The sequence below is a fragment of the Chelonoidis abingdonii genome, chromosome 25 (assembly GCF_003597395.2).
Source record: "Chelonoidis abingdonii isolate Lonesome George chromosome 25, CheloAbing_2.0, whole genome shotgun sequence".
Taxonomy (NCBI): Eukaryota; Metazoa; Chordata; order Testudines; family Testudinidae; genus Chelonoidis; species Chelonoidis abingdonii.
This window is the reverse complement of record NC_133793.1, coordinates 7582537-7599639: the sequence shown is the minus strand read 5'-3', so window position 1 is coordinate 7599639 and position 17103 is coordinate 7582537. Positions and strand designations below refer to the sequence as shown.

Here is a 17103-nt window from a genome sequence, read left to right as displayed (position 1 = left end):
GTAACTGGGAATAATATATTTACTTGTGAGGTAATGTAGTAGTAAGACTGTGAGTGTTCGGATACTGCGGTAACGGAGGCCAGAACAGTATCTAAGAAAGCACAACAATCAATGTGTCTTAACTATGAATCTAAGCCTTGCTCTACACGGCAGTGGGGGATGATCTAAGTAACGCAAGTTCAGCTTCATGAATAATGCAGCTGAAGTCGACGTACTTAGATGGACTTACCGTGGTGTCTTCACCGTGGTGAGCCGACTGTTGCTGCTCCCTCGTCGACTCTGCCCATGCTTCTCGCAGAGCTGGAGTACAGAAGTCGACAGGAGAGGGCTTGGGGGTCAATTTATCGCGGCTAGACTAGACGTGATAAATTGATCCCCGGTGGATGGATTGCTGCCCACCAATCCGGCGGGTAGTGTAGACATACCTTGAGTTTGAATAGGTGGGTGGGTGGGTGGGTGGGTGTGAGTGTGTGTGTGTGTGTGTGTGTGTGTTCTCTCTCCGGTTTCTGACCCGCCACTCAATTTTCTGAGAGTTGATTTACTTAAAAACTGCTTTAAAATGTCTCGACCAGAAAATTCTTGATATTGTCAACACTGTGTCTCAGCATTCACAAAGGCAGCAGATGTGGTGGGGCAGGCAGGCTGGTTAAGAAGCAAAGCCATTCTTAATGATGGGGGGTGGGGAGGTTTGCCGGCAAGAGTGATAAAGCAAAAATAACGCCAACCTATCAGAGACTGACTGGCAATCGAAGAGCTGGAATCAGAGCGCTTTATTTTACTTCCAGGGTGGTGAACTAGAATAAAGAAAAACACACACATACAAGGAAACGGACAGAGCAGGAGAAAGCAGAAACTGGTCAAGAAAGAAATGCACAGTTGAAAAACAGCTCTTTTTCACCCCATGCAGCCCTGCCGTTTTGTTTGAGAGGCAGGGAAGGAGGAGTTGGTAACTGGAATCTTGCAGGACAATTTTTAGGTGCGCACACACACACAGAGCTTCTGGAAACAGCACCACTGTCCCTAAAAATACAATGTGAGCGTTTTCTTTATAGAGAGCGCAGCAGCACATTAGAGTCACATTTATCAGCAAGAGAGATTATATTCTTGTCTAGAGGCATTCTTACATCTGATTTTATCTATATTTGTATGGAATTGGAACAGTTTTTATTAGATTTCTCCAACACACCGGCCAACTATCAACACACTGGGTTCGTAACACTAACACAGCGGAATCCACACTGACAACTGTTTGTTGCAAAAGACACACAAGTTCACGAAGGCTGGAGTTCTGCTGAAATCGGCACATGCCATCAACCCAAAGGAAAACACACACAAGACACCAGCTTTTGACCATCATCAATGAGTGCAGACAACAAATGAGGGGTTTAAAATCAAAGTGAGTGGTTTAAACTACAAAAAAGAAATGGCCAGCAAATTGGTATGAAAAAAAATGGATGCTAACAAAATAATTTTCTTTTTATTCAGGGTAACTAATTTTAACTCCTTGATGCTCAAGGTTTGGATTTTCTGGAAGACCCTTTGCAAAGGTTTCATACTATAATACTGCAATCCCCAGATGTTCAAAAATTTTGCAATTGGCTTAAAATCATATGATTTTTACATGAAGAATACATAGAGGTTTTTTTATTTGCTTCCTGATTTTTGAACCTTCACGCGCACTCAGATCATGTTTTCAAGCTTTTCGCAGCAACCAGGAGGGCGACAAACTTGTCTGTTTCCTTTGAAATGAAAATTGAGATTCTCACCTATTCACATGACTCCAGAAGCTGGGGCTTTAAGAACACTACCAAATATTGAGAGACTTGCAATAAAAATCACACTAAGTTTTTGGATTTTTTTAGTTCCTATTTTCTCCAGATCTTCCTTTATTTGCACAAGCCCACAGATTGATGAGATCTGCTTCAATGAAGCATCTTGTGCTACCTGCTGACTTCACAACTATTGTGGAGATGAAAGGTCCCTGAGAAATAGGTTCTTCCTTACCTCTGCAAGGGTCATTTTTCACTAAAAATTCATCCAGGGCCATCCATCCTCCTCCAACTCGAACCATGACCGTGCTGCGTAAAATACGGACCAGCCGCAACTGCTGGGAATCACCGAACTGTGGAACCAATAGAGAAGCAGTTCAAATAACAGGGCTATAAAATGGAGAGACGGCTCTTCTCCAAAACAGACTGCGCCAGGGTGAGTAATATCACTACACTGAAATGCTACCTGTAACCTTAAATATTTTCAAAGCTCTTATCAATGTTTAGGGGGTCTCCAAATATATTAAAAAGTTATGTTATGTGGGAAGCAATTCACGTTGGGGTCAATTTATGAGAATTTTTTCATCTAAAGAAACTCGCAGGACAACGCTATTAACAGGATTCTCTAGGGCTAATGCCAAAAAAAAAAGGCTGAGAAATTCAAATGCAGATCAAAGGATGGCCAGGTAGCAAATGAGAGTTTATATTTTGATCTTTTGAGGGTTTTACCCATAGAAACAGAATTTTATTGCTCTGCCTGTCATTTCATGAATACTGCTACTCAGCTCTTATGTAGTGCTTTCATCAGTAGATCTCAAAGCACTTTACAAAGTGGGGGGAGCACAGCACCATTGTCCCCATTTTACAGATGAGAAAACTGAGGCCCAGGGAGAAGTGACTTGCCTTAGGTCACGTAGCAGGCCAGTGGCAGAGCCAAGAGTAGAACCTAGCCACTGTAGTCCTGCTCCCAGTGCTCTATCCATTAGACCACACTGCCCACTGACACTCCTGATGCAGTCCGCTTTGAAAAGAGACACCTGACATGTCACTGAAGGCTGGCATAGCAAATGCTAGCAGTGCAGCATCAGCACTGAGAATGAAACTTCTTCACCAAATCTGAGGTGCAAGCATTTCACTGAGCCTCAACCAGCAAGACAGCTCCACCAGGAGAGTCACCCAATTATAGTGAATCTAGAATGTAGAAATCTAAGGCTCAAGTCCCAGAACGTTTATTAGTGATTATAATGTTCATTTAGGAATTTAAAATCCCTCCAATTTCAAACAATTATCAAGCGTGCCCCTGAATCAACAAAATCACACATCTCGTTCCAGTTCCCCCATGCTATCATACATAACCGTTGATTAAAAGTCTCCATCCACCGCCATGCATGTGCTTCTCTTCATATTTACATGATACTCAGACATCTAGCAGAACCCCACCTGGACTACTGTGAACAGTACTCGGCCATGTACCACATACAGCAGCAAAGATACCACCCTGCCTCAGGAGCTTAAGCAATGAGGGACAACTAAGGAAACTGGGTTGATTGCCTTTGAAAAGGGGGATACTTCAACATGATCTAATAGAGGATTTCAGAATTATGAAGGCATTGATAAGTGAGACTCTTATTTAACATGGAGAAGGAATTAAAAAACCAGGAGACACAATGGCAACCTTAGGAAATGAGAAGTACCTAGGGGAAACTCGGGCAGAATTGTGGTAACGATGCTGAAAACAAGGCATAACTTACTGGGGAGGTAACTGAGGTAAGAAAAATGACAGATGAGTTCAAGACACATCTAGATTGATTTCTGCAGAAAGAGAGTGGTAGAGGGCATTGGGACAAAGCAGGATTAAGAGTTCCTTTTCCTGCCCCAAACATCTCAAATGCCCCCTTCGCTCCTGAGACTACCTCTCTCCCCTGTTATGCACAGCCCTTTCTCAAAGAGTTCCATGCATGAGCCTCTTTTCAGATGTCCCCTTTGCTATCAGGAGTGGGACCGAGCTGTGGGCATCTCTAGGGCTCTCTTTCAATTTGTAGCTGCAGACAGCGTCTGTTCATGAAAGGATCCTGGTTCCATGCTCTCCCCAGCAAGTGGAGGCTGGAGTGTAGTTAGCTTTAGAGTGGTAGGATTCTCAGCTCTGCTCCCTGGAGAACCAATGAGCCACAGAATGGAAGATCTTTAGCGCTAAGCAGTTGGGAGCTGGAGTGCTGGAAAGGTGGGCTGTCTGGCTTTGGAGACAATGATTTTTGGTCTCGAAGTTTCTAGGCTAAATTCTCAGCTGCACCTGAGCACACCTGGGGCAACACCCCTCTCCTGGTGCAGCTGCTATGCCAACTACCTACAGCCAGAAAGAGCTATTTATGCCTGCTGAGGCTCACTGGAGGGCAAGGGCTCTCTGGCCATGCCCCTTCGTTGCACTGGTTCTGTACTAACTGAGTAATTCCTCCATGCTAGGGGAATCCTCAGCTAGCTGGATACACTCATTTTGTAGCCCCTTCACTCCAACAAAGAGTGGAGAATTTGGCCTCCATGGTAAAAATACAAGTTATACAACTTGCTCCAGTCTTGTAACATTAATTACAACTTTATTGTAATAATTAGATAGAGTTTTATAGTGTCCTTTAAAGATTGTCTGTAGTCACCTAGCTAGAAAAAACGGGGAATTGGTTTCTATCCTTTCCTTCACTCAAAAAATTCACATTTCCTTCTTTCATGGCACCCCATTTAGAGTCCATCTCTTCAAGTTAAAAATCTTCAGTAGTTAAAATAAATGGATTTCCTTCATTGTTCAAATGGAGGCTGTATTCTTGTGATGAAAGACATCACTCCAGTCCCATTATCAATGGAATTCCTGTGTTCTAGTCAGCCTTCAGTTACCATAATGTAAGAGTAGGTACATGCAATTTTTCATGAACTTTCTTCCAGTTACGAGTTACTGAAAGTCGGTGAAGCAGGGGATGAGGGTTTAGTTGTTGTTACCTAAGAGACTGATCATGTGAATACAGCGTTTTCATTCCATAGTGACCGCGTTATAGTCAAACCTGTCCAGATCCTGGTATACAGTCTGTGTTCAGAAAATTTCAGCCTATATATATTTTTGAGGAGTGTTACAATATAATACTTAGTCCTGCCTTGAGTGCAGGGGACTGGACTAGATGACCTCTCGAGGTCCCTTCCAATCCTATGATTCTATGATTCCTCCAGCAGTAGAGTTAGAATCATGAGACAACGCTCTTTTCAGACAATTCCACCATGAGCATGGGTTCCTCTGGTACCTTACATGGAACTTACATGTTCCCTTTCACATGAATGATGCCATACCCTCTAATACCACTGGGGCATCAGAGGAAGAAGCAATTTGGAGGCAAATCTCTCCATTTTTGTAGATTTCTGAGTTTCCAATTAAACTTTTTACTTCTTTCTTCCAAGGAGTTTTGCCATTTGGTATCACATTTCCAGGCAAACGTCACTCTGTATACCAGACTCTGCCAAGTAACACAATGAGCTCTAACACAGCATTCTTTAGATCACACCTTCCCACAGCAACAAGAGAAAGATTGGTATTATTAACACACACCAAGCCACGTTTGTTAAAAAGAATGAGAGACAGCATTGCAAGGCACACTGTACCTGATTGCCGAGGAAGAACTACGGAGAGAAAGAATTTGGGTGGGGAGAAGATCAGAAGGAGAGCAGAGCAAGAGGGGGAGAAAAACAAGAAAACATTTTATAGGATTTCACAATGCAACAATCATGAAAATCTTAGTTAACCACAGGTAGTTAAAAATCAGGGTACTTGTTGTTATTGGACACGCGAACTGTTCTCCTCTGCCCCTACTGCGGAAGTTGTAATTCATCGCTTCAAAATTCACAAATAAGGGCTCATTTACACAACCGTGGGACAAAGCCACTCCCCGAGCGACGTAAGTTACATCGACCTGAGCGCAGTCCACACTGGCGCTATGTCAGCGGGAGACATAGCTTCTGCCTCTCATGGAGGTGGAGTAATTATGCCGACGGGAGAGCGCTCTCCAATGTAGCGCGGTAGTGTAGACTTGTCCTAAGTCTGATATTTTAATGTGTCTGATATTTGAATGTGCTCAGGTGTTGCTATTTTAACTCTTCCATGCCCAAAATACAAGTCTGCAGGAAACCTGGATGGTTTGCTGTCAGTCCATCCCAGTGAATCATTTGAAATGAAAACATGAAGTACCTTAAAACAGATCCATTACACAAATATTTTGCATACCTTTTTAGAAATGAGCTACATCAATTGAAGAAAATCAGAGGTGTAAGGTACACACATTGAGGCCTTTACTGTCTACAGAATCTACAGATACAACATCTTCGACAGCGAGCAGGCCAAGCTCTCTCAGAACACTGCCACGTCTATGTTTGTCTTGTCCTTGGGCTATTCAGCATATCCAAGATTTAATGCACCAGGAGACCACGCTGACCCTTTGCCTACCCTCTTCTCAAAAAGTCACAGGAGGAGAATATCATAGACCATCTATAACCATCTGTCCATATATATCCCCTCCATTACATGCTCATGTGATAGAGAAACCACTTGCAAGCTCTCCACTAATAGGATCATACAGTTATGATTACTATCAAGGAATCAGTGTGCTCCATTAATGGTATATCGCTGCAGTTTCCCCAGAAACTCTCGTCTCCAGAGACCCTCAGATCAATTTGGGGAAGAAGGAACTAATCTCTAAGATCTTTATGTTATTCCCTCACCACAGAGCCCAAGATAAACCTATGTCTCAGATTCCTGAGTGCATGTTATTGGTCTAATCTCTGGACTTAATTAACATCTCAGAAGGTAAGAGGCTAGCATAGGTAAAAATCCGGATTCACTCTTTAAAAGAGTAAGATCTCAGTATGACAAAATCAGATTGCTTGAGTAGAAGTTAAAACGGACACTTCTCCCTGGTAGGATCACACATGAGCTAGGAATTAAGAAAATTTGTGCTATTATGGCAAATGTGGATGTCTTCCTCTTACCCGATACTTATTCTCTCCAATCTGCTCCACTTGAAATCTCTTTGCACACTTACACTGGGCCACCTGCCTTGTGACCTGTTGCAAAGAAGAGGGTCAGAGGTCAGGGATCAGTAGTTTGCATCTCTTGCACTGGATAGATGGGACACAGTATAATGCGCATAAAATACAGATTATAACAACCGTCATTTGAAAATGTTTTGAATATCCAAATATTTGAACACTGATCTCAGGTCAATACCGCTGTGATTCTCTGGGTGCCCATCATCAAAACATAGTTTTTCCTCTTTGGATAGGTATATAAGGAATTGACCCATTGAAAAACTGAAGCCCTACATAATACCCACTAAAATACCTCTCTCCTCAGGATCTCCTTTACCTCATCCTCAATTTTGTCAGCATCTGTGGTTGGCCGGTAAGCATCTTTGTTAGGATGGAGAGCAGCCACAAACTCATAGTAATCAATATAGCCATCCCCATCCCGGTCAAAGATGTCAGCCACAGCAGTCATCTCTAACTTAGTGGTGGGGAATTCTGGAATGAAACACAAAAACAAACAACAGAGATGTATTATAGTCTGAGAACAGAGAACTCTCACCGTCTGTGCAAAGAGCACATATTCTATATCACCCCCTACCCACGCTTCCATACCTGGCATCTCCATCATCATAGTCACAGGAAAAGAAACAGGCTACATAATTACTTAAGTTTCAAAGTATAATATAGATTCCAGGCCTCAAGCAATGACACCCTCTTGGTATATTGCAACAACAGCGAATGTGTGGGGTGGGATTGCCATGCTATCAGTCCTCTCATGACAGACGTGCAAGAAATGTGCCTTTCATTTGCCTCATAAAGGGTGGGAGCAAACAAAGTTTCTCGGAGATGAGTTTATCGGGTTTTGCGGAAGGATGGGATGAAACAGATCAAGACTTACTAGATGCTAAGATTCCATCAATAAACTCCTGCCGGGTGATTTTTCCATCCTGATCTTTGTCGATGCGCCGGAAGAAGTCCATCACCCGTGATTTCTTGTGATTCATCCAGCGCATATATTTCTTTCTCCAGATGTCGAAGTCAAAGTTTGCAAACTCCTTCAACTGGAAGAAGACCAATTAGAGTGAACGGGAGTTGAAAGTACAGACAGAAAACTTCCCCTGCTCTACAGAAGATCTTGCTGAACTAAGATTTCAGCGACTAAGTCAAATTGTGCATAGCCTTTGGGAGCTGTCACTTTCTCCTATTCCACACCTCTTCAAAGCAATACTTGGAAAAAGAGGCATAACTAGGCCACTCCTCTTAAAACCATAGCCATGGACACAGAGTTTCCATAACAGAACAGGGGACACAACACATCTGACAGCCACCATGTAGAATGTGTGTCACACACTCATAGACACAGAAAAAAGTGAAGTATCCTCCAAACTTTTAAACATACACGTATGCAGATATAACTTAGACGTACACACATACACACAGACACATACAAATATAGTATCTTTTCAAGCATCTAAGAACAGGGTTCTCTCCCCAGACTTGTCCTAAGGATGTCCCAGTGCCTTTACTTTTGAAGCTCCAGTTCCTTTCCCACTCTGCACATCTGCATTGTTCTAGCTAACTTTTTGCCTAAGCAGCTGAGAACAGAGCTCCTGCTTGGTTTCTTTCCAGGAAGGACAGCAGTTTCTCCTCTGAGGTGGACAGCAATGTTGCTCCATGGATAAACTAACAAGTAATGCTTATCCAGCAAAGTCAGCCTGCTTCCCCCCACACACCAGCCTGACTCTTGATACATGACACCCCTGCGGATGTGGGCAGCAAGACCCAAAAATGCTTCCAAATTCAGTTCTTTGGAACTGCAGTGCCGAGATTACACCAAGACTAGCTTAAATCACTGCTCATGAGAAGTCTGTTCAGTTACGGAAGCTGAGGTTTAGCACATTTAGGACTGATTTTTCAGGAGCCCTTCAGCTAAGAAGAGCTCAGAGTGACTCAAAGCAACAACATCTTAGTGCTTTCAAAAAAGCCCCCGAGTTAAAAGTAACAAAGAAGAACGTTCATACGGATAAACCGAACTGACCTACAGAAAAAGCAACAAAAGCCAAAAACACTCACTTCTGGGCATAGCTGCTTTGTTGAGCATAAACAAAAACAAAAACCACATTAGAGGTTTTAGAAATATATATACACAGTAGCACTATATTTTCAAGAATAGTCTTACTACTCCCAACCAGCTCTGACCTTCATTAGCAACAGATGTACTGACTTCAGCAGCACAGGGAGCCCGGTTAACCTGCCGTTACGACGGAATATGGTTTTTAGCCGCACTGTTTCAGTGGAGACGTTTCTTGTTGGGGTTTTTAGGACTAGGGCAGTCACTACCCATGACATGCACAATGGAGTTCAAGAGGCAGCTCTCTGCCTCTCTCTCTTGGGAGTCCAGTAAACGACACTTTTCCACCACAAACTACCCCTCGTTTAACAGCATAATGGGGTCCTTACCTCCTCCAGCCTATCCAGAGTGTCGTTGAGCTTCCGCTGGCGCTCCAGTGCCAGCAGCCACACCTGCTGCCAGCGTGCAGAGAGCTGGTTAATCCGGGGGTTCTTCGTTTCCGATTGGGAGAAAACTGGCATGGGAGGAGGGGCAGTGTGACTCAAGGATTTCCCTAGAGAAAGAAAAATAGGCCACATGGGATATTGCAGGATGTGGGGTTTGGATGATCCAAAAAAGACAACAGCTTTGTTTGTTTTTCAAATAGAAAATCTCTCACAGGTTTTCCCATAAGGATTGAGCTGGCAGCTTTTAAAAAAGAAAATACGAGATTTAAGAAATGTTCAGCAGAACAGTACTGGCGATTTTGGAGTTTTACAGATACTAGTAATCTGCAGTTCCCACCCCTAGCAACTCCTGTGTTCCTTTCCCCTTTGGTTTCATCTTCCTGAACTAGAGCGAGCAGGGCTTTCTGCTGCAAGAATCATACATGAGGAAACGGTCATGCTAGAGCAACTAGAATCAGAACGGGAGCAGTTAAATACAGCACAAACTTTCCAGCACTCCGAAATAAGCAAAAACTGCTGTCAACTCAAATCAGAGCCATCAGGAGTCTTTGGATAGCAGAAAGGTGAAGAATAAATAATAATGGATGTGTTAGCCACTACTGCAAACGCCACCTCATTTTCCCCTTGTCATTCCCTGGCAATTCCCAGCCAATTCCAAGTGGTTGGCAAAGCAGGGTGTATTTCTAATTGAGAACTAGAGCCAGACGAATGAGTTTCCTATGTGTTTTCCCCTCAATCTCAGAATGCATTCCTGTAGAGGAAGCACATCGCAATAAGCTTCAAACATACTGCTGCTGCGGGATTTCTCAATGAAAGGTCCATGAGCTGGTTCTGTGGCTTTCCTCTTGTACGTCTTAGTGACCCGGTCCACGTCTGGCTGTTTTCGGGTCATCTCCTCCATAAAGAACTGTTAAAAGGCAAAAGGGGGAAGAGAACTGTAACATTTATCATCTTCTCAACTTCAAGCTGCTGTCACTCTAGATTCTTGCTGAGAAACTCCAAGCCCGTAGCAGATGCACAACTACATACTGAACACTAGCTATGTGGATTTGTGGTAAAGTTATTCCACACTGTGGCTTTGATTTCCAGTCTGATATTTTGCTCTCTGAGCTGAGTGGAACACAGTTCCTAGACTTGTTTAAAAGTGACAGGTCTCGATGACTAACATGCGGCTGTAATAAAAGTAAACTCATCTTCTTCCCCAGAAAGGTGGTTGTTACAAAATGCTCAGCCTCCCTGCTGCCTGTCAGACTCGCAATCCCTGCCCCAGGAGCAGGGTAGACAGGAAGCTGGCAGATCTCAGCAATGGAGTTACCTGGTGTTCAGAGATGAGGGCTTTGACCTGCTCGATATTTTGTGGCATCGGTTCTTGATCCCGCTGGATCAGTGTGGTCTCGGCCCACTGAATCCACGCTAAGAGTTCCTCCAAGAGCTCCGCGTTCGCCACCAATTCTGAAAGCGCCGTCTCGAGCCTTTGCTGGTGCTGCTTTGCCCAAGTCAGAACCTGATGGAAACATCCACAAGACTAGCCATCAGCAAGGGAAACAAAGGCACTTACTCCGTGACGCTCTCCCTCAGGAGAAGGAAACCAATACCCATAAGGAAAACAAGGCAGCCAGCACTCTTACTGGTTCACTGCCTGATGCACATTGACTTGAGAGAACTGATCCAAGCGGCCAGGACTAGGACATCTATAATTCAGGAGAGTAACCCATTTACATGTCCTGCTGCTTCATAGGTTCCAAAGCAAGAAGGTTCCACTGTGATCATCTTGTCTGCCTGCCTGCCTAACACAGGTCGGAGAACTTCCCCACAGAGAAACGTCCAAAAGAAGACACTGATCATTGATTCTATTACTGGCCCTATTTCTCAGAAGTGACGAGAAAGACCTTCCCTCTGCTCAAGTAGACAGGGTTCTCTGTGACTCACCTCCTCGAACCTGGCTCGGATGATGGTGATCCAGTGTTTAACTGTGGTAATGCAGTCCGGGTGGCACGCAGCCAGGATAATTTCTCCCATCCCCACCGCCGCGTTCACATCCACTTTCTTTTCCTCCACTTTCTTCATGAACTCCTAGACAGCAGGATTCCACAGAAACAACAACGGCTGTCATGCCAACAGAGACAATCTGGTGCCTTTAACCCAACCCTTAAAATCCCCCCATTTAAACTCAAAAATAAAGTGACTTGGGAGTTTTGGATTAAAGTTATTTTCATTCTAGGTGTATAGAGCACAGGTAATTTTCCCTACCCACTACTGCCTGGTGTTACTACTCCAGCCCAACTCAGGCCATAAAGCTATTTAACAAGATCCAAATCTCTTGTTTGGAAAATATCCTGCCCAAACGTCTCACTCCTGCTGTCTAAGAGTGAGACGTTAGTTACCGCCCTTTGTTCCTGGCATTTTCATTAAGGGCCGCTCTGAATACGTCAGCACAGCAGAATAAGCACAGGGTTTGAACTCAGGCTCAAGCCTAACCCCCATTCGGGCGACACATACGTTGTGCAAACCCAGAGCTTGGACCCAGGACCCAACGGGGGAGCAGAGACCAAGCCTGAATCAAGCTGGGACCCATGTTCAAGCCCTATTGCCCCGCAACACAGATACAGCCCCGCTGGACTCATGCTCTGGGAGTCTGCTAAAAGTATCCCCCAATCCCACAGATTGACTTTCTTTGTCCTCTGGACAGTCAAGTTTTCCCATGCTGCACCACAAAGAAAGGCTAGAGTAGCCGCACCTTGGGAGGGTGCTAGGAAGTCTGGGATATTGGGCGATGGACTCGGGCCTGCATAATGTTGCAGCCCCAGAAAGAGTTCAGCAATTCCAAACCTGGGGTTACAAATGAGTGTAGAAGCTCAAGCCCTGGGTTAACAAACCCAGGGTCTGCTAACTCGAAGCCCTGCTAACCCTGGCAGCGTCGACACACCTGCTAAGTCCACTTTTTCTCACATTCCTGAGCGACTGGTTACCTTGTGTATGTCAATGAGTGACTGCAACGCTTCAGCATCATCAGGCAGAGCGCCCCTAAAGCGCAGGGTCTGTTCTGCCTCGGAAAGCCACTCCAACAGCATGTGGACTGCAGTCCGGAATTCCTCTGCCTGAAAGAGCACCAAGAGACAGATGCAATGAGTGACCCCTAGAATCTCTACACAGCCCGAGTCTTTACCCACCATTCAAGAAGCAAGGCACAGTAGTGTCTCTAATAGGAACAGAGGAAATAAAAGACCAGACTTTGCTTTGTGTTTGTACAGGACCTAGCACGAGGAGATCCTGCTGCATGCCTGGGGCGTGTAGGCGCTGCAGTGACACAAACAAACAAAACAACTGGAGTTGGTCACGTAGTCTGTTCCCTTCCCTTTACGTTAGCTGCACTGAAAAGGCAAAACTAACTCCCTTTTAAAAGCTATTCGTCTGCTCTGCTCACCTTGTTACCTTTGGTCATTTATTCCATATACTAACTACTATGGATCCAAATACCACCTCAGCATCTTGTTATCCTTCCTAGCCTTAAGTTTAGCCCAACATCTCACATTGTTCATATAGCTCTGAATAGTTTATCATCACCAGTCCCTTCTGATTTGCCCACACTGCGTATAAATGCGGCCCTTTCTCCAGCTCTGCTCTTCCAATCAAGGCTTTTATTCTTCTACTTTTTTCTTTTTGACTAACTGAGACCCTCAGAACAGCTCCCTCATTCTGACCGTTATCTGCTGGACCACTCCAGTTGCATAATAAACACCGGAGGTTGAGAACTCTAATGATCTGTACTCTCACAGTGAGATGATTCCATGACAGTGACTCTAGATGTTAATTTATTCTCACAACATTCCCTGTGTGGTAGGGATGTACTATCCCAATTTTACAAAAGGGGAACTGAGGCAGAGATTAAGTGATTTGCCACAGGTCACACAGAGTGTCTGTGGCAGAACTGGAAACCGTACCTAGATCTCCTGATCTAATCATAGTGGGGAGAGATAGTGTCCTATAACATTTCCCCCCTGGAAGATGGCAAATGCTTGTACAGAGCTCCAGAACACAGATTTCTGGTTCATTTCTTGACAAGACTCACCCTTTAATTTGTACAGGTTCAGAGCCACATATAAAACCCTGAAAGCGAAAGTGAACTTGGAAGACTCTTTCTCCGTACCTGCTTCAAGGCCTGCTCCAGCCGGGTTTGCTTGGACACAGACAGCTTACACACTGTGTCCCAACGATTGCTCAACTCTTGAAGCTGCCCTTTAACCCAGGTAGTGTCATCCCGGCTGTTCTCGATGAGCTCCCGGCCCGAGCGTTTGAGCACCTGCACAGTACCCGTGCGCTTCCCCAGTTCCTTCTGAAAAACCTACCAAGGGAGAAGAGAAAGGTCTATCATGGGTCTTTGTACGGAGGGTTTTTCTCTTGTTCTCCACAGAAAAGGGGCAGCACAGGCTTGAAGCATTTCAAGTATGACAATGCAGGACACATGAAGTTGAACTGATGGTTGGCTTTCTTCCACCAAACCCCACTTGAAATGCTTCAATTTTGGCATTTTTCTTCTAGTATAATTTATTTTCCTTGAAACAGAATTGGTTATACATAGATTCACAGGCGCCGACTTCTGCTCCCACTGGTGGGTGCTCAATTCCCCTCTGCCCCCAGCCCCGTCCCACCTCCTGCCCCTATTCCAACCCCTACCCCAAAGTCCCCACCCCAACTCTGCCCTATTCTGACTCCTTCATCAAATCCCCACCCTTGCCTCTTCCCCTGACCGCGCCATGTTCCCACTCCTTCCCAGCACGCCACCAAACAGCTGTTTGGTGGCGGCAAGACAGAAGTGCTGGGAGGTAGGTGGAGGAGTGGGGACATGCACGTTCAAGGGAGGAGGCGGAGAAGGAGGTGAGGCGTAGGTGGGCTTGGCTGCAGATGTATGCAGGGCACCCATTAATTTTTCCTGGTGGGTGCTCCAGCCCCAGAGCACCCACGGAATCAGCACCTATGCATAGATGATGTAGGCACTATAGATTACTGTAACCCACTGGTGAGTGTAAGTTACAGATCCACTCACACTCAGGTTACACATGCACCAGTGGGTTACACCATAACACACACACACCGTCAGCAGTACACCACCCAAAGCTAGAGATAGCTGAGCTTGTTTTATTGAGACTGTCCGCCTGGATATCCAAGTTATCCTCTACTCTTTCTGAAAGCAGTATGGGAATCTTTAACTTGCATCTGGGCAACCATCAGAGTGACGCAGAAGGAATCATGGTTTAATCTCTGACTTGAAGGATGGTATGTTTAATAGGACATCATCATTCACTCCAATACAGTACCTGTTTGTATCAGGAGCCCAAGTTCTAGCCTGGGATTTGAACCTCTGACCTAGCCCAGAAGTGAAAGCACTCACAGCCAAGACCTCCTGATGAATACTGCCAAAGGGGAGCTTACAGAAGCATAGAAACTTTACCCCTTCTTGAAAATCCAAGGTGGAACAGAGCAGAACTGAAGGTTTAAGTTACAATTCCAAAACAGCAATATCATTTTTCAAATCTGTCTCCCAGGCATTTACTCAATGGAAATCAAAGCTGCACAGCAGAGTATGCAACGCTACAGCACACATCTTGCCGTGATGCTATAAGCCTGGTACTTCTGTTACGCAGTGGATGGGGAACCAAAGTTACTTCCACTTCCCAAAGGGCAGCTGGTAAACCCCACTCTTACCTTATGAGCATCCATCAAGTTCATGACCAGATCCAGATCACCATGGACTGGTTGGTCTTCAGCCAACTGGGGCTCCACCTTGTACAGCCAGTCCACCAAGGCCTGAAGTGCATCCATAAATTGACCAGAAAACAGCAGGGCTTCCTCCAGCTTGTGCTGCCTGCAAAGAGAGCACCAAAGGACATTTGTACGAACTTTCGGTCCAGAATATCCATGCTACTTGCAGTTAAATTGAAAAGTGTTTCCTTTTCCGCCCATCTTTCTGATGTTATCATCATCATGGCAAATCCCCGAAAGACAAAGCCTCCTTGTAGATAAACATTACCTGGATCGATCTCCTTACAGAGGTCTGGCTAGACATTCAGTTTACATTTCTGATGCTATGCCTGTCATCATCTCTGCTCTGTGGCCTACGTTCATATTCTCAACAGCACATTTACAATGTGTGATATAAATCAAGCTTCACAGGATCATCCCATCTCTGGTCCTTCACCGTTGCAACAGTATTTTGCAACAAATGTTCCTCTCACCTTTCCACAGATTTTCCGCAGACTGTGTCCCACTTGTCCCGCACTTCTCCAAGGAGGTTGTCCAGTTTCTGAGTATCATCTGGCAACACAGCTTTTTCTTTGAGGGCTCTGCCTGTCCGGATCGTGGTATCATAAACAGGCTGTTTTCCACCAAGGGTCTTTTGGAACTCCTGAGTTTTACAACCAGAGAAGGGCACAAAGGAAATGTCTTTAGAATGCATAAAAACTTGTGAGTTAATAGCTTAGAGGGTTAAATGCCTCTCTCGTACAACTTTGTAACTATGCTACTGTAATGTTCAACTAAAGTGTGGAGTATGCTGTTCCTCTTACTGGATCATCTCTCCCCTCAGATTGTAGAAAAGTGACTGTGTTGCACTGCTTTGACTGAGAGGTGGTTTCTCTTCCCTTCCAACTAACCCACACTTGAGGGCATTCATCACAGCTGGCATGAAAAAACAAACCCTCTACCTTGTGCTTGGAAAGCTGCAGTTTGATTTTGTCTGGATCATTGGAAATCTCCAGCTCAGAGTCCAGGTGATTCTCTGCATCTTCCAGCCAATCAACCAGCTTTTTCCAAGCTTCGTGGAACTGAAATTGCACAAAAGGGGAGAGAAGTTAGAACTTGGTGTGTGTGTCTTCCAGGCCTTCTGAAGGCTTGAGACACTTGGGTTCTGAAAGCTAGAGGATAAGCAATATCGTCAGGTCCTCTACAACTGTTTTCACATCCCTCACCTGTTTAGCCCGTTTTCTGGCATCGTCAAGAGCTCGGCCTCTCTCCACGGAACGCTGGACGACTTTCTCCCAGCGGGACTGGACACTGACCAGCAGGTTCTTTATCAAAACCACATCTTGCTTTTGACTGAGGAACTTCAGGTGGTTCCCTGTTTGATCCAGCTCAATGATCTGGTCCCGGTGAGCATTGACTTCGTTGGCAAAAACCTGGAGTAACGAAGATTTACTCTCATTTACAGAAAAAAACATGGAAATGGCTCTGAGTTTCTTCCATACATAGAAAGCACTTGAGCATGGCTTGCAAAGAACTTCTGCTTTGTAAAACAGAATCAGAGAGTAACACAGAACTCCAGCTCCCCCAACTTACCTTGTGTTCATCTATCTGAGAGAGCACGGTATTTAGGATAAGGCTGGGTGGAGGGGCAATGTTTAAACTCTGCTCTGCTAGGGTCAGCCAGTTAATGAAGTCTTGTAGGGAGTTCTGGAACTCTGTTGCCTGGTTGAGAACGTCTTCCAGCTTCGACTGCATTTTAATAAGGGGGGGGAAAAACACAAAGAAAGCACCAAGTTCACAATGTGAGGCTTTGCAGAAAAAGACATGTATTGTACTCTAAGATGAAATGAGCTCTCTAATGGGAACTCATCAGTTCAAGCAAAGAACATCACTTGTTTACCAAGAAGAGAAGATTTCAGTGAAAGTGGCTGTTTCAGTATCAGCTTCTTCTGAAACAAATGGACAGGAATTGTACATGAAAAAGGAGACAGCTCGATAATCAACACACAAGTGGCTGTGTCGCCAT

At 44.8% G+C, this 17103-nt stretch overlaps 1 protein-coding gene across 16 annotated transcripts in view; it reads right to left on the bottom strand.

The window, feature by feature from the left end:
- MACF1 (microtubule actin crosslinking factor 1) overlaps positions 1-17103 on the bottom strand; it is a 250864-nt gene that overhangs the window by 10331 nt on the left and 223430 nt on the right. For all 16 annotated transcript variants that reach the window (XM_032789628.2, XM_075060891.1, XM_032789629.2 and 13 more), the window contains 16 exons: positions 16671-16826; positions 16304-16510; positions 16040-16159; positions 15572-15741; positions 15042-15201; positions 13486-13680; positions 12308-12436; positions 11268-11411; positions 10654-10842; positions 10128-10245; positions 9282-9445; positions 7720-7882; positions 7162-7316; positions 6786-6860; positions 5406-5423; positions 2005-2122 (listed from right to left, as the gene is read on the bottom strand). In XM_032789628.2, coding sequence (XP_032645519.1) covers positions 2005-2122; positions 5406-5423; positions 6786-6860; positions 7162-7316; positions 7720-7882; positions 9282-9445; positions 10128-10245; positions 10654-10842; positions 11268-11411; positions 12308-12436; positions 13486-13680; positions 15042-15201; positions 15572-15741; positions 16040-16159; positions 16304-16510; positions 16671-16826 — 2281 coding nt within the window. The remainder of the gene's footprint in view (positions 1-2004; positions 2123-5405; positions 5424-6785; positions 6861-7161; positions 7317-7719; positions 7883-9281; positions 9446-10127; positions 10246-10653; positions 10843-11267; positions 11412-12307; positions 12437-13485; positions 13681-15041; positions 15202-15571; positions 15742-16039; positions 16160-16303; positions 16511-16670; positions 16827-17103) is intronic.